Source organism: Tenrec ecaudatus, chromosome 10 (genome assembly GCF_050624435.1).
Source record: "Tenrec ecaudatus isolate mTenEca1 chromosome 10, mTenEca1.hap1, whole genome shotgun sequence".
In the NCBI taxonomy this organism is placed as follows: Eukaryota; Metazoa; Chordata; class Mammalia; order Afrosoricida; family Tenrecidae; genus Tenrec; species Tenrec ecaudatus.
The window spans coordinates 63,748,542-63,771,631 of NC_134539.1; the positions used below are offsets into that span (position 1 = coordinate 63,748,542).

The 23,090-nt window shown below is 42.1% G+C and overlaps 1 protein-coding gene across 1 annotated transcript in view; it reads left to right on the forward strand.

The window, feature by feature from the left end:
* The window catches only part of LOC142459186 (guanine nucleotide-binding protein G(q) subunit alpha), a 365,934-nt gene extending 362,721 nt beyond the window's left edge, over window positions 1–3,213 (forward strand). Inside the window, exon 7 of the mRNA XM_075560515.1 lies at window positions 446–3,213. Within this exon, the coding sequence (XP_075416630.1) occupies window positions 446–636 (191 nt within the window). The 3' untranslated portion in view covers window positions 637–3,213. The remainder of the gene's footprint in view (window positions 1–445) is intronic.
* The last annotated feature ends 19,877 nt before the right edge of the window (window positions 3,214–23,090 follow it).

Genomic DNA, 23,090 nt, shown 5'->3' on the forward strand with positions numbered 1-23,090 from the left:
TAAACATTTTTAAGACTTTTGTTTTATTTCTAATATCTAATAGTTCTGTTAGCATATAGTTTACAATGGCTGTGTAATAATCATCACAGGTTTAGAACATTTTCTTAATTGTGTGCTCCCCAAGTTTCCCTGCCATAATTCTAAGAAACTATTATTCTACTTACTATCGGTATAAATTTACCTATCTGGATTTCATTATAAAGAAGATCCTACCCCCTCAAAAAAGTCAAGAACAATAACAAAACAGAAAAAAACCTCAATCCAAAAGAATACAGAAAACATTTAAATGGATCAGGATAGATGGGCTTGTGAAATGATAGAGAGGGAAGATTGCACAGAGTAGCATTGGGGGAAATTATGATAACAGATCATTTCAAGGCAGGATGAGAAGGAAATGAAAACCAGATCAACTAACACGTAGTCCCTCTCCTTCCTTGACCAACAGGACCCCAGAGAGATGCCCAGGCAGCTCGAGAATTCATCCTGAAGATGTTCGTGGACCTGAACCCAGACAGTGACAAAATAATCTACTCCCACTTCACGTGTGCCACGGACACCGAGAATATCCGCTTCGTCTTTGCTGCCGTCAAGGACACCATCCTCCAGCTGAATCTGAAAGAGTACAATCTGGTGTAACCGTGCCTCCGAGACGGCCGCCCTCCCCTTCCCTGGTGGGCTCGTGAAGATGTACAAGAGGGACTGTATTTCTGTGGGAAACAATTTGCATAGTACTAATTTATTGCTGTCCTGGTCTCTGTGTGAGCGTGCCCACAGAGTTTGTAGTAAATATTATGATTTTATTTAAACTATTCAGAGATTACACAGAGGATGCTGAAGTACAGTCCCAGCACATTTCCTCTCTCTCTTTTTTTTAGGCAAAACCTTGTGACTAGATGTATTTTAAATTCTCAATCATGCACGCACAGAAATAAGAGTTGTCTCCCTCCCCCCCCCCCTCTTATTTTTCTTTTCTATTGAGCCAAACGAAGCCAATTTCCCTTCCTCCTAATACATGTCTCCCTCTTGATTTTTCCCAGATTACTACGGACGTTTTCCTAGTTCCATTCTTGGTTGGGTTTTACTCTGAGTGATACCGTCAAGATGACGTCATTCACGTTAAGCCATGATACATCAGCTTAATTAATTTAAGCGTGCAGTTTTTGCTGGCGGCTTATAAGTATTAATGCCATGGTTTTAAATGTATTACTCCAGATACAGGTGTAGAGGTTTTTAAAAATAACTGTCTTGCCCCACGTTGGAATAGACAGCGATGCTGGATGCCCAGATTAATGGCTGTTTGTCACGTCTTTGGGATTTTTATCTTCGGCCATAACTCGGTTTCTCGGTGACTTGTACAAAGGCCCACAGAAAGCTTGCTTTCTTTTAAGATGCTGTTGTCCTTTCTTCTTCCTTCCCTGCTTTCTCTCCTCCTCCTCCACCACCCGCCCCATTCTTTCTTCTTTAACTCACAGATGCCAAAAACCACGCCAAGAGACACTACACTGCCCCAGTGGCTGCTGCCCAAACCTCCGAGCAGTCTCCTCTTCGTTCCCGTCTCAAGGAACCCTGCTCTTATTTTTCCTCTTTTTTCCCTCCTTAGTATTTGGGCCACGATGTTAAAATAACTTTTATTATGGATGTGTGCTTCCAAAGCTGGCTTTTTATTTTTTTTAATAGCATAAAGCATCATAATTGAACATGTAAGAGAGAAAGAACAACGGGCTGAGAATGCACCTGACAAGCAGTTGCCAAACAATTGGCAGATGTACATTTGAGTCTCGTGGTCCATTCTTTTCTTTGCAGCCCTTAGAATCAGATCGCTTAGCGTCCATGTCCGGGTGTCCAAAGCGGCTTCGTGGCATAGTATGCTCTGTGGCGCAACGTGACATCTGCTTGCATCTGTGTTTCAAGCCAGTTTTACCCTCTCCCTGTGTCTCCAGGAGAGCAAGCCTGCCAAGAACATTGGTTTATAGTATTAATGTGACACCTCTAATTTGCAAACTCCCTGAAATTATTGATGACAATTTCCTCCCTCTGGGATCTTCTTGAAAGGGTGGCTGGGTAAACCGAACTTCCTGAAGATGTGCGGGCTTCATTCAGGAAGCAGCCTCCTGATGTTCTCTAGACCATGTATTGATGTAACTGAACCTACCAGGAGAGATGTGGGGAGCCCTCTCTGCAAATTTTCAACAACTGCCAAAAGAAAAAAAGGCAAACCCAGCGACAGCCACCACCAAAACACAACAGTGTGTCTATTAGCGAGCTGCTGTCCTGCAACTCGATTCAAAACATGATGTTTAAAAGCTGCTGAGAAGATAGAAACAGGCCCTGCTTTGGGCTCATTTGAACGTCAGTGCTATTTGGCGGTAGGGTGAGCTTCCCCCCATTCCTTCTTTTGAAACGACAAGCAGGAGGGAGAGCTGATGGCTCACTGGATGAGTTCCCAAGTTGCTGCGTAGTAACGGCTATTCTCATTCTTCCTCTCCCCAAACACGGCTCCTTCTCTTGGCCTTCCCAGGAACCACCTGTAATGGAAGCGGCAAGCAGACTGTCTGTCGGTGTAGTACGATTGCCAGTGCTCTGATCACTGTACATACATCTCTGTCTGGGATTGCGACATGCTCTGTAATCATTAATTTCTGGCAGACTGAATGTGCTGTGTTGATATGTATCTATGTAATTGTATGTCTTATAGCTAATTCACATTTTGAATAATGTTATTTTATTTACTTTTTTAAGAGAGGACAATGTAAATTTGTCAGTTTTTTTCTGACTAGGGATATTTTTTTCCATTTAGTAAAGAAGAAAACAAACAAACAAACAAAACCTTATAATCCTACAGAGCGGTACTAGCAGCGTGCTCTATAAGACCATGTGCACATTCCCGAGTAGAGGTATACTGGTTACAAGACCCAAAGGTAATTTCATAGCAAAAGACATCAAATCAGTTGGAGCTTTTATACACACATGGGAACCAACTTTGTAGCACTTTTGCCATTTGACCCAGGATTGGAATATGAGCTTTTATACAATTCATATTCTTATTTGGCAAATGCACAGTTTCGTCTTACCTCGCTCATGACCTTCCTTAGAAAGGCACCTGTAGCAGCTATTGTGATCCACTAAGGAGACGTTTGAAAGCTGGAGACCACTGCTTTGCCTGGAAGGGCGATCTTAAATTCGGTGCAGCAAAAAAAAAAAAAAAAAAGTAAACGACATTTGAAGACTCACAGCGTGTATAGCAACAACCTCATCACGAGATAAGTGTGACAGTTTTAGGGAATCGTGATATCCTATTTAATAGAGCTGTAGTAGATATAGTCGATTAAACCTGATCTCAAAGCTCCAAGAAGCTGAGCAAACAGGAAAAGCTTGTTCTGTTTGTCTTTAAGAAACTAGGATGGAACTTGCTATGCAGAACCAAGGTTTGTGGCTTCTCTGTTCACTTTAGGGTGCATGACAAGATCCCTTCTCCCGAGAAAGGAAATAATTGATCACCCTTGCCACAGTGACTCAGAGAAACCCACTTTTATCCACACTAGTCAATCGAAGCTAAAGGGTTCTCTTTTTTGTTCCTTTGGGGTTTTATTGAAGGGCTAGGGGTGGGAAGGGAAAATGACGTTTACTCATGCTTTATATTCTATTGTGATTGCAAGTATTATACAGGTGTGCCACTGGGCTCCTCTTGTGATGCTGTAGGTAACAGAGGCCTGTGGCAAATTTTAGGGTGACTCGGCATGTCTTACTCAGAAACAAAAGCAAGAAAAACACAGAAACCTTTCTTCAGCATACCAAGGCAAGTAGCCGCTTCATGACTCACTCAACTCATTGCAGTGTACCCGTTTACAGTTGATTTTTCCCATTTTACACGACTTCCAGCAGCAGTTCCAGCCCTCAGACAAGTCCTTATTTGTATATCGGGGATTCCTACCATGCCTTACACAGTTTAAATTCAGAAGTTTGTGCCTCTTAATTAAACAAAGGGAAAGAACGCACACGTTTAAAAACAAAGCAAATCCCCTCAAAAGGTCTTTTTTTTTTAATTTAACATTTCAATATAGAGAGCTCTACTGAATGTCAGGAACGCATAAACGGGGGTGGGGGTGGGGGTGGGAGGAATCTTCCTAGGGACCTGCATATGCTGTGTACTGGCAGATGATGTTTCCAGAAGGTATTTGAAGAACATCTTAAACTTTTGTTGTTGTTGTTGTTTTTGTTTTCATTTGGTAGGTTAACAAGCAGGTCTAATATTTTTTAAAGAGGTAATTCAGCTAAAGGGCAATTTACTTTTTGTACTTCAGACGATCTTGGTCGTCACGGTGTATGAACTGTAATTTTAACATTTATACTGCCACTTGAATATTAGTTTTAGTTGTTGTAAGGTAGAAATTGGTATAAAAAAAAGAAAAGCTGTTTGTGCTGGATTTTGGTCAAACTGATTTTATTATTTGCAAAAAATAAACATAATGGGAAAAAAGGACTGCTTTATGAGATACTGCAAGACTAAAATATTGATTAAAAATAGCTTTCAAATTATCCTCAACTTCTCTTTGTTTTCAGTATCAAAAAAATCAAAATAAACTATTAGCAGAATGTTAACCCATATAAAAATAAAGTGTTCCCAAATATTGTAATGTATATTGCTGCTCTTCTTAAAATTAAAAAGGGTTTAAAACCACTTAATTGGTAATTAAACAACCTCTCAATTTATAACAAATAAGGTGTGCTTGGTGTACATTAATATTTTCTCCCAAAGAGAGATCTTTGGTTAGAAACACATGCAAAATTAAAACTAGTGGTATGATACGTTTATGTATCTCTACATATTTCCAGCATATGTAGCGTTCATTGATCAGTCCTGCTAGCTGTCTTTGGGGTCTCATTTTTAATTCCACTCAATGAATGAGAGAAATGGCTTCATTGTATATGATTAGCCAGGAGTTTTAGAGCAATACACCTGCTGGTGTCCTTACTGAGTCCAGTCTACACTTGTCCCTTTTTTACAGAGTAGCAAACCATTTCCTGCCGTCTTCCCAATTACCACTGCCCTTCCACTAACACTCTTGCCTCTAGAATGCACGCACACTTAGCTTGTAATAGGGGGTCAAATATCAATTTTTCTTTTTACCCTACCTACCATCTATCCCCCATTTCCCCCATATGATTCGAACCCCATAGTGAACAACAGCTACAGGTGATGAAAACATTTATTTGGTAAAATCAGATCTTAAATTAGATCAGAGGAATTCTCACCTACATGGAATCTTTTGATGGACGATGACATCAGGGATGGCAATAGTCTTCAGTCAATTTTTAAAGTTTAGGGAACTTAAAATTTACATAGGAGAAATTATGTAAATTTGTCTGGGTTACTTTGTTGAAACACGTGGTTTGGATGGATTTCTTTTTCTCAAAGAACTTTCTAAATGCAATTTCTTGCTGGATCCCTCACCCGTCTTCATTTTGGAAACCCTTGCTTAGACCCATGTAGTTAGGAAATTTTGTCAGAAAACATTTTAAACTTGCAATATTTAAAAGAATCATATTTACTGTTCTTAAACTGTCATTCAGAATGCATGTATTTTCTATTTGGACATGGAAATGTCAGGTTTTCCCAGGTGGGAAATACCTCAGTCTTGGGCTTCACGTGAGAAAAAATTCATGCAGAAGCCTGTTTCGTGATCTCAGTGAGTTTTATAAAGGTTAGAAGTCGTGTCCCGCATTACAGTCAATGGAACACCAGCCAGCCAGAGTCTTGTGTTCGCCATGCTGAATTGGGTGGCAGGTGCTGGGAGGGAGCCTGTGCGCCAGAGGAAACTTCTGGCTTTTTCAGGGTCGGCCTCCGCACCCCCCCCACCCCCTTGGGAGGCATGGTCAAAAAAACTGGTTAACCCCATTGGCTGAATTAAGCCCACCTGGCCTTAATGGGGTCCCACCCAGGTGTACCACCCCTTCCTGGCCAGAGCTTGAATGTAAGCCTGCCCTCCAGCCTTAAGCAGCTTCCAACTTCCTGTAAGGGGAGGCGCCTTTGGCACACAGAAGGACAGCCCTTAGTTCTGCCTCTAGCTACCTAACAGAAATTAGTTTTGCAAAAAAAACAACAAAAAAACAGCTAATGTGTAATAATGCCCCAATGATCTTGCTGGTTAAAAATACAGTATTTGGGGCCAGGATTTTGTGTAACAGTATTCATTCCTGAGTTTTGCTTCTCTTGAAGTCCCTAAGTCCCTTTTGGAATTATTTATTATTATTATTATTGATATTGAAAAATCTTGTCATTGTTACATGCATTGTTCAGAGTAGGCTTAGTAGTTTGTAAACATCTTCTTAATGTCTGCAATCTAAAATGTCAATTTCCCATAGTGGAAAAGCTCCTATTGCTAACCAAACCTAAAACCCACTGCCATCCAGGTGATTCTGGCTCATGGCAACCCTGTATGACAAGACTATGGCTGCTCTTTGGGGTCTTTACAGGAGCAGGCAGCCCCTTCCTTCTCCCATGGAGCCATTGGTAGGTTCGAACCCCGCAGCTGAATTTTCAGTTAGCAGTTCATTGAGTAGCCCACTATGCTACCATACTGATAGTACTTACTACATTTACATTTTAAATGGCCTTATTTACATGATAATCAACTTCAAATTTTAAATAACTGCTCAGTAAAGTCTGAAGAAAAACAAGAACTCTTACCTTGGTCTGATAAATGGAGAGAAGATTATAGTGAGGACTTCATCTGGCTTGGATCCACAATCAATGCTCATGGAAGCAGCAGTCAAGAGATCCAAGCATACATTGCACTGGGTCGATCTGCAGCGCAAGACCTCTTTACAGTGTTGAAACTAAGGTGCACTTGACCCAAGCCAGGCTATTTTCAATCGCCCCATGTATATAAAAGTTGGACATTGACTAAGGAAGACCGACGAAGAATCAATTCGTTTGAATTATGGTGCTGGTGAAGAATATTGAAAGTACCATGGACTGCCGAAAGGACAAAGGTGTCTGGACGAAGGACAGCCAGAATGTCCCTGAGAAGTGAGCGTGGCAAGACCTTGTCTCACACACTTTGGGCATATTATTGGGAGAGATTGATCTCTGAAAAAGGATGTCATGCTTGGTAAAGGGGAAGCAAAAAAAGAGCCACTCAGCAAAATGATTGACACAGTGGCTGCGACAATGGGCTCAAACATAACACTTGTGAGACCTGCACTGGACCAGTCAGTGTTTCACTCTGTAGTACATCGGCGCCGAGAGTCAGCGACTCACCAGCACCTGACAGCACAGTCATCTTTGTCTGAGGCAGTGTTCTTGTTAATAAAGAGAGCTCTCATGATTTGCCCTGGTTTGCTAAGAAGCACATCTCACCAAAGAGATTGGTGTTGTGCTCAGTTGGAGTTTTCTCCATTTAAACACTTGTAGAGACGGATCAGTTTCATGGGGGGAAAGGTGCCCTTCATGCCTTTAGAAAACTGGGCCTTTGATGCCAGCAAACATGTTCTTCCTCTAGGAATTTTGTGGGATGGTGTAATGGTGACACGTGGTTTTCTTGAAAATCAGTACTGAGGTGATATTTTTAAACCATCATTAAGGCAAAACCTGTGCCTGGTACTGCCATCAAGAATTCCCAACTAACAGTCCAGCCCTTACTTATGAAATTTAGTTGTCAGGATATTGTTCCATCCAAAAACTTTGGGGAAGACTATTTTGCAGAGCCTTTGGAATAAAATTGTTCTGTTCTTTTTGTAATCCTTTCACCATATTCATTCTGTCAGATTATATGAAGAAAAATCCACCATGAATATTGGAAGAAAATCCACGAACAGTCTGATATTCAGATGACACCATCTTTTTTGCTGAAAACTAAGAGGACTTGTATTTTCTGATGAAGATCAAGGTACAGATACCTTTAAGTATGGTTTATAACTTAACATAAAACAAATCCTCACAACTGGACCATTAGGCAACATCGTGATAAAAAGAAAAGATTGCAGCTGTCAATGATGTCATTTCACTTAACTGCATAATCAACACCCATGGAAGCAAGTCAGGAAATCAATTCTAGACTTCTGGCAAGATTGCAAAGTGAGCATTCTTGCTACATACGCCTTCTACAACAGTGATGCTCAACCTTCCTATGGCCGCGACCCTTTAATACAGTTCCTCCTGTTGTATTGACTCCCCCCCAACCATAAAATTATTTTCGTTGCTACTTCTTCACAGTAATTTTGCTACAGTTATGAATTGGATGACCCCTGTGAATAGGTCATTCAATGCCCAAAGGGATCACGACCCACAGATTGAGAACCGCTGCACAACAACAAACATGAGGTAAAATAAGTATGGACGATAACCCTGGAACCCTGCTCTTCTGTGCTATGGATGAGGAAGTTGGACACTGGCTAGAAGAAGAAGCTGAGTAAAAGTGGAGAGAGATTTTTATTCATAATTTATTATTTTTATTCACCAAGGATATTTTTATTAGAAATTCAATTTTCCAAGGAGAAATTTCTTCATGAAATGAGATGGCAAATCAATTAATATGTGTACTTATAAGTTGGCCTAAATGTATATGCTAGGACTCTGATTTATCTATCATGCTTTAATTTGATTTTTTTCTTTTTTATTAATAAATCTTTTTATTGGGGCTCATACAACTCTTATCACAATCCATACATACATCAATTGAGCAAAGCACCCTTATACATTCGTTGCCCTCGTCATTCTCAAAATTCGCCTTCCACTTGGGTTCCTGGAATCAGCTCGGTTTCCCATTTTTTCCCTCCCCCTCCCTCCCCACTCCTCTTTCCCCCTGCACCCTTAATAGTTTATAAATAATTATCTTACACTGTCCGGTGTCTCCCCTCATCCACCTTCCCATTGCCCATCTCCCAGAGAGGAGGTTACACATAGATCCCCAAGATCGGTTCTCCCTTTCTACACCCCATTCCCTCCCGGTGTCGCCACTCCCACCATTGGTCCTGAGGGGTTCATCCGTCCTAGATTCCCTGTGTTTCCAGATACCTACTGCACCGCTGTACATCTCTAGGTATAACCAGGTCCGCAAGGTAGAATTGGGGTCATGATAACTGGGAGGGGAGGAGGAAGCGTTCAAGAACTAGAGGAAGGTTTTGAGTTTCATTGTTGCTACACTGAACCCTGAGAGGCTCATCTCCTCCCCACTACCCCCTCTGCAAGGAATGTCCAGCTGTCTACAGATGGGCATTGGGTCCCCATCACGCACTCCCCCTCATTCACGGTGATGTGATTCTCGCCACCACCCTGCCTTTGTTGTTTGAGACCTGGTCTCCTCTGCCCTTCACGATCACCCATGTTGGTGTGCTGCTTCCGTGTGGGCTTTGTTGCTTCTGGGCTAGATGGCCGCTTGTTTACTTTCAAGCCTTTAAGTCCCCAGACACTGTATCTCGAAAGTGGAGAGAGATCTTGACGTGGTGTGGCCATGCTGAACTTTTGCAAGCAGCATTTAAGGCAGTGGCCTGGTATACTGGGCACAGGTGATGGAAAGGGTAAAGTCCTTCCCTCTACCCCTCCTGGGGGGCCAAAGTGTAGCCAGCCCCCACCCTGACCCACCCAGCAGCCAGGGACACCTACTCCCTGTGTGATGTCAGAGCTGCATTTTCACAGAGCATGTACTGAGTACATCACCCTCATGTCTAGATGGATGTGAATCCCCACAATCAGACCAACAAAGCACAGTGCTGAGTTCTTGGTCACCCCTGGAAAGGTAAAAACTCCTTTCATAACCAGATACTCTGCCCCCTGCTGCACTTGAGATCCAGAAGAATTCCTTCTAGGAGCAAGCACCCTGACTTCAGACGCCATCTGAGTCAGCACCAACTACTGGATCAGGTACCTCGAGGGTATACAACATCTAGGCTGACAGAAACTTCATCTATGACCAGAGATCCCACCCTTTCATCCACCCATCTCCTATGACCCCATGAGCTCCTTGGCTGACTGAATGTGCCAGCCAATGACACCCAGTTCCTCAGAGCTTTCTCCTTTCTTTGCTTTGCCCCCTTCTTTGTTTTTTCTCTTCCCTTGTTTTAGTTTACTTTCATTATTTTTCTTTCAGGCATTAAATTCTCTCTTCTTTTTCTTGGTGCTTTTTCCCCCCTCCTAATTTTCTTGTGGCTATTACTTTTTAAATTTTTTGTTTTTGTTTTCTTGTCCCATAGAATAGGAAACAATTTTGTCCACTTGACCCAGACACACCTATACCTCCTATAGCCCTACTTATTGATTAAGGGCCAATACTCATTTCTGTACTATCTGATAATTGATAGCAGCCAACACCTGCCAAACCACCCTCAAATTTGCTACAGAAACAGAAGACAAAGAAGTATGAATCCACTCATTCTGTCACACCCACCAGGACACAGGTTGTGTATTAGACAGGGTTCTCTAGAGAAACAAGAGCAGGACACTTGTGATTTTATATAAATAGATAGATACAACATAAGAAATCAATAGCTAATTAGTCTATAAAGCAGTACAAATGGCTCAGTGCAACTCACTTCCATGAGACTGCTAATACACTGGCAGTCTTTCAAGTCATGAGGGTCGTCAGGTGCAAGCTGAGTCCTCTGTAGAGAAATTCAGGCTATCCAGGCACAGGCAGCAAACAGTAAAGCAGGTCACCGACAGTCAGCCAGCTGAAAGGGTCCCACAGTCCCCAGCTTAAGTGATGTAGACATTAGTATGGCAAAACAAGTCTTGAAGGATCCTCAAACTACAGTGACACAGTTCACGGGTTGGGTGTCCCACAGGTAGTGTAGCTCACAAGTTGAGGTAGGCAGCCACACATTCGTCTGATCATCAAAGAGCAAGAGACAAAACAGGCAAGGCTTGCCAAGCCATTTATCTCTCCACCCTTCAATTAAACTTCCCTTCAATTAATCCCACATGTGTTCAATTGTCAGGTTGGCACAGATGGTAATTGCCTAAAAACACACCAACATACAATCCTCAATTAAATATAATTACAACACCACTACAAAATCTCAAGGACAAAAGATAATTTCAGTTCTCATGAAAAAAACAACAAATTGGTTCACACAAATGACCAAAGCACAGAGCTAGAAGATCTTTCTGAAGAAGTACTTAAAAGCATGATAGATACTTTCAATGAGTTGATTGAAAGATTAAGAAAGTAGAAGACCAAATTAGGAAAATGTAAAAAATAAAATTCAAAATTCAGGAAGCCACTATAAGAACAAACTGACTTCGACACCTCGTGATTGCACAGGCTGGTGTGTTCTTCCATGTGGACTTTGTTGCTTCTGAGTTAGATGGCTGCTTGTTCACCTTCAAGCCTTTAAGACCCCAGATGCTATACCTTTTGCTAGCTGGGCACCATCAGCTTCCTTCACCACATTTGCTTATGCACCCGTTTGTCCTCGGCGATCATATCATGGAAGTGTGCACCCAATGATATGATTTTTGTTCTTTGATGCCTGCTAACTGATCCCTTCAGCACCTCATGATCACAGAGGCTGGTGTGTTCTTCCATGTGGGCTTTGTTGCTTCTGAGCTAGATGGCCGCTTGTGTATCTTCAAGTCGGGCACCATCAGCTTTCTTCACCACATTTGCTTTGCACCCACTTCATCTTCAGCGGTTGTGTTGGGAGGGTGAGCATCATAGATTGCCAATTTAATAGAAGAAAGTATTCTTGCATTGAGGGAGTACTTGAGTGGAGGCCCAATGTCCTTCCGCCACCTTAATACTAAACCTATAAATATAGGCACATAGATCTATTTCCCCGTCCTCACATATATTTGCATATGTACATGACTTTGTCTAGAACTCTATAAATGCCCTTTGCCTCCCAGCTTTTTCCTCGATTTCCCTTGACTTTCCTCCAGTCCCACTATCATGCTCCATCCCTTCCTGGGTTTCAGCAATACCTCTTCGTTACATTACCCTTGATCATGCCCTAGCAGGCCCCCCACACCCACCTCACCACCAATTTGGATCATCAGGTATAAGGTATCATCAGAACAAAAAATCTTACCATAGTGAATGAAGGGGGAAGTGCAGAGTGGAGACCTCAAAGCCCATTTGTCAACCACTGGAGATTCCCTTGCAGAGGGGTCTAGGCGAAGAGATGAGTCAGTCAGGGTACGATGTAGCACCAATGAAGAATACAGCTTTCCTTCAGTTCCTAAATGCTTCTCACCCCCCCCCCCGCCCCCAACTACCATGATCCGAATTCTACCTTGCAAGTCTGGATAGAGCAGAGGATGTACACTGGTGCAGATAGAAGCTGGAGGCACAGGGAATCCAGGACGAATGATACCTTCAGGACCAGGGGTGTGAGGGGTGATACTGGGAGGGTAGAGGGTGAGTGGGTTGGAAAGACGGAAACGATTACAGGGATCTACATGTGACCTCCTCCCTGGGGTACAGACGACAGAAAAGGGGTGAAGGGAGACATCAGACAGGGCAAGATATGACAAAATAATAATTTATAAATTATCAAGGGCTCATGAGGGAAGGGGCAATGGGGAATGGGGGGGGGCGAAAAGAGGACCTGAGGCCAGAGGCTTAAGTGGAGATCAAATGATTTGAAAATGCTGAGGGTAATGAATGTACAGATGTGCTTTACACAATGGATGTGTGTATGGATTGTGATAAGAGTTGTACGAGCCCCCAATAAAATGATTTAAAATTTTTAAGAAGAACAAACTGACTAAATAAAAACCACGCAAAAGGCTGCAAATAAAAATCCGGAATCTTAATGCCAATATTTCAGAAATAGATAATGCCTTCAAAGGGCAAAGTAGAATTAAATGAATGCAAGGCCAAACTATTGACCTTTAAAACAAATCATTCGATACTAATCTGTTAGAGCAAGTCTTCTTTTTCTTCTCCTTCCCCACTCCCTAATCAAATTTTATGACCCCTTTTTGCATGAGCAATTTGCAACATGGGCAGGCACTGTGAGGAACACCTCAGACTCATTACATGTTTGAATTAATTTTGAGTCATTGTACATTCTGAAACCATACTGTTGCCAATTTTTTGTGAACATTCAGTATGCCACCTCATATGGGATCACAAGTCATAGTTTAAGAAGATTTGTGCTACAGGAATAATCAGGGAAAAGGGAGAAAATATATACGAAGAAATCCTAAGAAGGATATGGAACACCATCATCAAACAAGTCACTACCACTGAGTAGATTCCAACTCATAGTGACTCAATAGGGCATTTAAAACAGCCCCTTTGGGTTTCCAAGGCTTTACATCTTATTGGAGCAGCCAGTCTCATTCTTCTGCTGCAGAAGGTTAATAGGACTAAATTACATGTCATCAGAATTCCAAACAAGAAGAGAACAAAAATCACAGAGAAATTTGTTGAAAAGTTAATGAAGAAAATGTCCCTAAAATAATAAAACATGAGAAAGCACACCTTCCAGTAACTGAACAAACTCCAGACAGAATCGACCCCAAAAGAAAATCGCTACAACCTTTCATAATCACTCTTCGAAAACCAAAGAGGGAAAGAATCCAGATGGCAGATTAGGAAAAATAAAAAGTTCCCTGGGAAAGAGAATTGATAAAACTAACTGATTATTCAGCAGAAATAATACAGGCAAGAAGGCAACTGAGATGGCGTGCATAAAACTCTGAAAGCATGTATCAGGCATCAAAGAACAAAAAAGTCATATCATTGTGTGCTCACCAATACAACCACTGAAGACAAATGGGTGCATAAGCAAATGTGGTGAAGAAAGCTGCTGGTGCCCAGCTATCAAAAGGTATAGCGTCTGGGGTCTTAAAGGATTGAAAGTTAACAAGCGACCGTCTAGCTCAGAAGCAACAGAGTCCACATGGAAGAAGCACACCAGCCTGTGTGATCACGAGGCATCGAAGGGATCAGCTATCAGGCATCAAAGAACAGAAAATCATATAATTGCGAATGAGAGGAAGTGCAGATTGAGGACCCAAAGCCCATCTGTAGGCAACTGGACATCCCCTTACAGAAGGGCCACAGGGAGATGAGTCAGCCAGGGTGCAGTGTAGCAACGATGAAACATACAACTCTCCTCTAGTTCTTTAATGCTCTCCCCCCGCCCCCCCATCCCACCCGACTATCATGATCCCAATTCTACCTTACAAATCCGGGTAGACCAGAGAATATACACTGGTACAGAGAGGAACTGGAAACACAGGGAATCTAGGACAGATGATCTCTTCAGGACCAGTGGTGAGAGCGGTGATACCGGGAGGGTGGAGGCAAGGCGGGGTGGAAAGGGAGAACCAATTACAAGGATATACATATAACCTCCTCCCTGGGGGATGGACAACAGAAATGTGGGTGAAGGGAGATGTCGGACAGTGTAAGATATGACAAAATAATAATTTATAAATTATTAAGGGTTCATGAGGGAGGAGGGAGTGGGGAAGGAGGGGAAACATGAGGAGCTGATACCAAGGGCTCAAGTAGAAAGCAAATGTTATGAGAATGATGATGGCAACAATTGTACAAATTTGCTTGACACATGGATGGATGGATGGATTGTGGAAAGAGTTGCACGAGCCCCCAATAAAATGATGTAAAACAAAAAACTCTGAAAGCAGAAAGTTTCCAACCAAGGATCACATATCCAGCAAATCTGTCCCTCAAATACAAGAACAAAATGAGGCTATTTCCAGATATATAGAAATTAAAGGAATTATAAAAGATAGACTTTCCTTACAAAAATAAGCTAAAAGGATTTCTTTGGACAGAGATTTAAAAATGGCAACAAATACCTGTAACTAATACACAAGAAAAGGGACCCAGAAATAATCCCAGATAGAGTTAGCCACAGTAAAACTAGCCTATAGGACTGAAAATAGGAAACCAGAGATAGCAATTTGTAAAGAATACAATTAGAAAGTGAAAAGAGAATTGTATTTCTACAGACTTTATGAATGTGTGGGATTATTTTTTTAAACAATTTATTGGGGCTCATACAATTCTTATCACAGTTCATACATATACATACATCAATTGTATAAAGCACATCTGTACAGTCTTTGCCCTAATCATTTTTTTCTCCTCTTTTCTTTTTTTACATTTTATTAGGGACTCATACAACTCTTATCACCATCCATACATATACATACATCAATTGTATAAAGCACATCCATACATTCCCTGCCCCAATCATTCTCAAGGCATTTGCTCTCCACTTAAGCCCCTTGCATCAGGTCCTCTTTTTTTTTCCCCTCCCTCCCCTTTCCCCCATCCCCCATGTGCCCTTGGTAATTTATACATCGTTATTTTGTCATATCTTGCCCTATCCGGAGTCTCCCTTCCCACCTTCTCTGCTGTCCCTCTCCCAGGGAAGAGGTCACATGTGGATCCTTGTAATCAGTTCTCCCTTTCCAACCCACTCACCCTCCACTCTCCCAGCATCGTCCCTCACACCCTTGGTCCCGAAGGTATCATCCACCCTGGATTCCCTGTACCTCCAGCCCTCATATGTACCAGTGTACAGCCTCTGTCCTATCCAGCCCTGCAAGGTAGAATTCGGATCATGGTAGCTGGCGGGAGGAAGCATCCAGGATCTGGGGGAAAGCGGTGTTCTTCATTGGTACTACCTCACGAATGTGTAGAATTATAAAGAGACTTTTCCCCCAGCTTTGTCTCCCCCACAGATATGCCAAACATTAGAGGCTCCTTGCCAGCCCATGGTAGGAGGTCAGATGCTTAGAGATACCCTCCTTGAAGGCATTAAACCACTGTCTGGTTCCACCACAGGTGGAGCCCACTCCCTGCTATTAAGGACAATGGGTTACTTCTCCCTGAAGGCTTGCAGCCATTGGTCTGGTCCCTGTTGGTGGGGTTCACACCCTACTGATAATGGCCAGAGAACAGGTCAAACTGGCTCAGTGACATCCAAAATTAAGCTGCTTCCCTGAATCTAAGATCCGCCCATTTTGTCACATGTGTACCCCCAATCCCTCCCCTTCCTATTGCATGTTTACCCCTAGATCATCCCCCTCTCATTACTGTAGTACCTATAGCACAACCCCTTCCTGTGACATAAGTCTTTGCCTGTAACTAGGGGGCTTGTATGCCCCCAAATATATATAAGCCTTGGTTAACAATAAAGAGCTCCCTCTCCCTCAACTCCCTCTCCCCTTGGCACTCTCGCCTGGTTCCCAATCCCTCACTCCCCTGTTCCCTCTCCACCTTGTCCTCCTTCCCCTCCCAGTCTCCTGCCCTTTAGTCTCTCCATGGGGACCACCCAGCGAGGCTGAGGTGAGCATGCTACAATGAAATGTGTCTGACTCCATTATCTCAATCGCTCTTCTATCTATCCTTATTCTTAATTACTCTCTCTCTCTCTCACTATATATATATATATATATATATATATATATATATATATATATATATATATATTACAGTTGTGTCTATCGGACCCATGATTAGCTGTGGGGGGCTGGCCCTTCCCCCACACAGATGGACAATAAGTCAAGTAGACTTCAAGATTTGGGTGAGGGAGAGGGCAGTGAACAATAAGAAGATCAAGGAATGTTGGAGGAGTGTAAGAGTTAAAGGTAGCAAACATAAATACTGCTCCATACGCAATCCATTCCTGTGACGTACGTAAAAATAATGGTAATCTAAAAGTAGATAGCAGATAAATATACTGAGTAAGCAGGTGTGAAAGTATACCTACAGTTATACAGAGGTTTGGCAAGATATTTATAAACAGGTATTTTTTGTTGTTTGTTAAAGCTATATCCATGGATGTGATGAAGCATACAGGGAGAAAGTTATGAAAATTTCTTGAACACAACCAGGCACTTTTGGAGAATGTGTCACTGTGCCTAGGAGCTCAGAGGCATAATCTTGGAGGGACACCAAGATCATTGGGGATAGCATAGTCCACAAAATCTGCATTCTACTTTAATGTATAGCAACTAGAGTCTTACAACCTCATGAGTAGCCATCTGAGGTGCAACTATTGGTCTCTCATTGCCCAAAGAAAACAAAAGATGACAATAGAAGGTATATGAAAGTGATTAGTCGAATTCCCTAATGGACTATGGGAACAGTGTTCTCAACGAACCTTAGACCATAAGAAGTAGATGGTGCTCAGCTACTAGTACTAACTGTTCTAAAAGATACCAGATGAATGTTCTGGACAGATGCACAACAAAACTCAAAATTATGAAGGAGACCAGGCTTGCTGATAAACCCCCCAAAACTATGGCCTTTGGGTCTGGTGCTGAACCTACCCCTGTGGCTCAATTTTCAGTCCCAAATCCGGCAGGTCTGTAAGGTGAATAATAACACCATTGAGGTATGCATACCTTAGAATAGAGGTTCCCAAACTTGTTTGGCCTACTGCCCCTTTTCATAAGAAAATAAAAATTACTCAGAGCCCCCCTGGCAATTAAAAACAGGATAAAGGGCAGGTATTTGCTTTTATAGCTCCCTTGGATTATTCCAGTGCCTCCCAGCGGGTGTGATTGCCCATTTTGGGAAACACTGCCTTAGAAAAAATGACCATTTGAGATTGAAACGCAATATTTACCCAAAGACTGAGTTCCAAAGGGTTAGAACAGGAGGAGTATTAGAAGTAGGAAGCCTCGGGAGCTGATGAAATGAGTTCCATTACATTGAGAGGATTTGCAATGAATGAGATGAAACAGTGTGTTTAAATCCTTCAATGCAAAATTTATTCTCTGCAAACCTTCCCCAGTTCACAATAAATGTTTAAAAAAATAAAGATTAGAAGAAAAAAAAAGAGAGACATTGCATGCTGAAAAGCAAAGATGTCGCGTTGAGGACTAAGGTGAGCGTGAACCGAGCTATGATCTCTTTCATCACATGCATTTGAAAGCTGGATAATGAATCGGGAGAATTCGTGCCATTGGATTAGAGTGTTGGCAAAGAATGATAAATGTACCATGGACTTCCAAAAGAACAAAGAAGTCTGTCTTGAAAGAGGTCCAGACAGAATGTGCCTTAAGAGAGAGTGTGCCAAGACTTCATCTCACATCCTTTGGACATGTCACCAAGAGGGAAGAGTCCTCAGAGAAACACATCAGTTTGGGCAGAGGCTTTCGACAAGCTAGATTGACACAGTGGCTGCAACAATGGGCTCCGACAGGAACAGTTGTGAGGATGCTGCAGGACTAAGCCTTGCGGTGTTCTGCTGTATGAAGGTCCCTGTAAGTTATAACTGACTCCACAGCATGCGACAACAGCAATTCTTGCCTGTTTCGGGCATTGTTTCTAGGGGATGCATCCCTTTGCCCCTGGGTGTCTTTGCCCCTCAAGGACATGGCAGATGCACAGGGCCTGTCATGAAATATAGGCCTGGAGTGACCAGTTCCCAGGGCTGGCCTCTGCTGAGCAGTCAAGCTCTTTTTTTAAACCATCAAAGTCAGCTTCTTTGAATACGAAAATCATTTTTCTTGGGTTTTTTCTTTCTCTCCTCCGTCCAACCCCACCCCACCCCCCAGGCCAACAGTTTCATTGGCACATCATTCACATATTATACGATTGATCAGTCCAAACATTCAATCACATCATGGGGAATTGTGAAATCTCCACCACATCCATCTTAGACCCTTCCCACCCCACCATTGTCACATCACCTTCAGACTGAGCTGTGCCATCTCTATCAGTTCTATTGCTCCCTCCCCCCTCCCGCCCTCACTGTTCACTCTGAAAGCACAGGAGGAAATGATGTATGCTGATAAAAACTGATACAAGGTGTTGTAGGGACTGCAGGGGTGGGCGATGGGGAGGGAAGGGAGATTTCAGGAGTCAGGTCTTCAGGAGTGTTCCCTCTTGGTGACCTTTGACCTGGACTCACCCACTGTAGGACCTAAACCAAACCAATTGGTTCAATCCCAACTGACTACAATGCTATATACGTCAGAGTAGAATCGTACACCGCAGGGTTTTCGATCCCTTGTTTTTTCAGAAATAGATTAATCACCAGGACTTTCTTCGGTGGCACATCTGGGTAGACTTCAACCTTCAAACTTTTGGTTAGACAGTAACAAGTACATTAACCTTTTGCACTCCATCTGTGGTAGTTACATAATCTGTTGTCAATTTGAGACTTAAGAGTTAAGGGGTGGAGTTTAGCCTGTCAATCAGGTCATAGCCTGAAGACCTCCTTTGGAGGCACTAAGGAGATAAATAGCTCATTGCAGACAGAGGACACACTCACTCCCTTCGCTACATTCCCATTGACAAACTACGCCAGGGCTCTGGAGCCAAAGGAGCCACGTGGAGACCCCTGCCAACACTGAGATGCATATTCTGCCATGGGATCCACAAGACCTCCCACCAACTGACCTGTAAGCTTCCTGCTATCGGTGTCCTTGCATGTGTTGTGTAAGTCTGAAGAGGTCTCTATAGATTGGTATTGGACATATGGGCTAATATAGGACTAATGGGCTTGATCTGGACTGGGCTGGGATGTTTCTCAATATTGAACTGCTCTTGTATATAAAACTCTTTCTTATACACACGAGTGTCTATGAGGTAGTTTCTCTAGTCTACCCGCATTAACACACCATCTCAAGCCAAATCCAGTGCTATCGTGTCCTTTCCAACTCCTACAGGCCCTATAGCACAGAATAGACCTGTTCCAAGTGTTTCCAAAACCAAACACACACACACATACACACGCACTGCTATTGAGGCGGTTCTGACTAATAATGACTCCATTAGACAAAGCGTGGAACCCTGGCGGTGTAGTGGTTACGCTTCAGGCTGTGATCTACAAGGTCCACAGTTCAAAACCACCAGGTGCTCCATGGAAGAAAGATCAGCCTTCCTACTCCTGTAAAGAATTACAGTCTCAGAAACCCACAGGGGCTGTTCTACCCTGTCCTATAAGGTTACCATGAGTCAGATTTGACTCAATGGCAGTGAATGAAGACAAAGTAGAACCGTACCTGTAGAATTACCACGCTGTAACTACTTACAGGACTAGAAAACATCATCTTTCAGCCAAGGAGCAGCTGGTGGTTTTTACCTGCTGGACTTGCAGTTAGTAGGCAAATCCATAAATCCTTGGTGAGGCAGACTGCTTCGTTTTTTCCTACAGAGTGGGTAATGGAAATCACTGAGCCCAACACTTATCCCGCTGTGCCCCAGAGCTCCCTAGATAATTCTAGAATTCCCGCCCCACCCCAAAAGAGTTGCTTCTGAGTCAATTCCATCTCATAACAACCCCCTGTATTATAGAGTATAGAACTGATCTCCTTAATAGAGTTTTCTTTTTTTTTCAAAAATTGTTTTATTGGCATATACTTCACATGTCATACAATTAAATTGTTGAATCATATTAAAATTTGTGTAATCATCACCAGTCATTTTCAGGACATTTTATTTTCTTAATCATTGTTAGTCCCCTATTACCCATGCATGCCCCTGTCATATCCCTAAATAATTTTCCATCCATATAGGTCCACTAATCCTGGATTTCATTTATAGAAAAAAATCATACAAAATGCAAATAAGAAGGAAACAAACAAAACCCAACAACAATGACTAGACAAAACATAGAAAAATCTCAATCTAAAAAGAAAGCAGATTGCCACTAAAGCTGTTGGGGGAAAAAAAGCAGAAAATATTAAAAATTGAAACAACTTTAGAATAGGTCAAAAGGGAAATCAAATATAATGCATTACATTCTAATCTAACTACATCTGCCATAATGGACTTCCCAATGTCTGACAACGAGGCTATACTCAACTATGGTCAGAGGGAATTCCCCAGAGGATTCACATTAATCCCTGTGAGGACCCTGCAAGCGGATTTTGGGCTTCCACCTTCATCTATAGCCTTCTGAGCATGAGGTCTTCACATCAGGTATTCAAAAAACTCTCCTCTGATTCGGATTTTATTATTTACAATCCTTGGATCACACAGGCTGGAGTGCTTCATCCATGTGGACTTAGGTGATGCCTCACTTAGGTGTCTGCTTGCTTTAAGATAAGCCTTTAAGACCCCAAACATTATTCTTTCTGATAGCTGGCTCTGAGGGAGGAAAATGAAACTTTCCACGCCCACATACTCTCAGAAACCCACAGGAGCAGTTCCACTCTGTCCTGTAGAGTTGATCTGAGCCTGAATCCATTTGATGACAGTGAATGAGGTTATCTTTCTAGAGAGGAGCCCTGGTGGTGCGTGTGAAGTACTGAACTGTTAACGGAAAGATGTATGGTTTGAGAACCCTAGAGTGCAATACTACTCTGTCTTTATAGGGTCATGGTAAGTTGGAATTGATTCAGCATCCGTAGGTTGGTTTTTATTATAAACAATTTTGTTGGGACTTAATCCATGTATCATACAATTCAATAGTTCAATCATATAATTCACACTATCAATTTTAGATATATTTTTTTTTCATTTTTGTACTCCTTATTAGCTCCCCTTTCCCCAAATCTCCCCTACCATACTCCAAGAAACCATTAAACTAGTTACTGTAATTATAGGTTCACCATCCTGGATTTTATATACTGAAAAACACAAAAACAAAGGCCCCAAAAGTTAATAACAAAATGAAATAGAAAGGAACCTCAGTTGTAAAGAAAACAGAAAATATTAAAAAACTAGAACAACTTTTTAATTTATTTTCTGGAAGCAATAAAAAGTAGTTAGTGTGATGCATCTAAGCCTTGCTCTTCATTCGTCGGTCTGCCTCTGGCAACAAGGTGCAGATGGACTTGACACCAAGGAGGAACAAATGGTGCTTTGTACAGAGAAATTTCTGGTGGTAAATTCGCCAGCGTCTCGCTTTTCTCTTCTTTGGACTCATTTTGTGTTCGTACCAAGCTCTGTAGTTCCTCCCTGGTTAAAGTTCTTACTGAGATTTGAAGGGTTAGAAATTGCAAGACAGGTAAAGGATATGTTTCTGCCTGGTTAGTTTTGTTTTGTTTTCAATTATCTATGCATTACCATTGCTCCTCTGTCTTATTGCCATGCCTAATTACAATATGGATTCAACCATTATGAGTGACTGAACTAAATTCCTATTAAAGGAGCCCTTTACACCCCTGCAACATATTGCTCTATGTTATGACATGTAAGTGTCTTTCAATGAGGCATAGGAACTTCCTGAAGAGTTATTTTTCCCTTAAATTGCTTTTTTGTTCTTCAAAAGACATTTTATTTTGATTTGGGTGAATATTTACAAAGAAAGTTCATTTTCTTTTCTTTTTTTTTCAGAACCATTTTAATGGGAACTCATACAGTATCATATCACCCCATAGGTTAATCACATCCAGCAGTGTTGTGCACTCGCTGTCACAATCCGTTTCAAACATTCTTTCTTCTTGAATTCAGCTCCCTTTTACACACACCCTGACTCACTGTACCAGCACCCCCCCCCCGACCCCAAGAACTTTTGTTCTACGTGCTGTCTCTATAGGCTCATCAATCCTGGGTTTCATACACCAAAAACAAAAAAAACCAGAAAAACATATAACAAAGATTTAAGAGAGCTGCTCCCAATGAAAAAATACATCAGAGATAACCCCCAATATGGGGAGGGGACGCACAGAAAATGTTGAAAACCAGATTAGGTCCAATGTGTATCAGAGGGGGGAATCAACCGACAAGCTTTTAATTGTTCAAGTAAGATCTATCATTTTGATCTCCTATTGTCATCTCTCCAGTGTACTCTGTTTAGTAACCGATTTATTCCCATCCCTCCATTATGGGTAGAGGGAAATCCCTGGAGGCTTCTTTCCTGTGTGGATCTCTCTCACAAACGTATTTTGGGCTTCCACTGCCATCCATAGCCTTCTGCAAACCAGAATCTCACCATTTAGGCTCTGATACGATTCCCTCTCCGGCTTTGGATCGCATGATTTACAATCCTTCGGTCACTGATGTTGATGTGCTTCTTCCATGTAGATTGAGTTGACAGACATCTCAATTAGATGGCTGCGTATTTGGAAACAAATCTTTAAGACCTTAGACGCAATTCCATCGGATCGCCAGCTAATATCTAATTTCTTCACCACACTTTACTCTAGCACCCATCACTTTCCTGTTCCCTTCACCATGTATCCAGCAGGACCATGATGTAAGAAC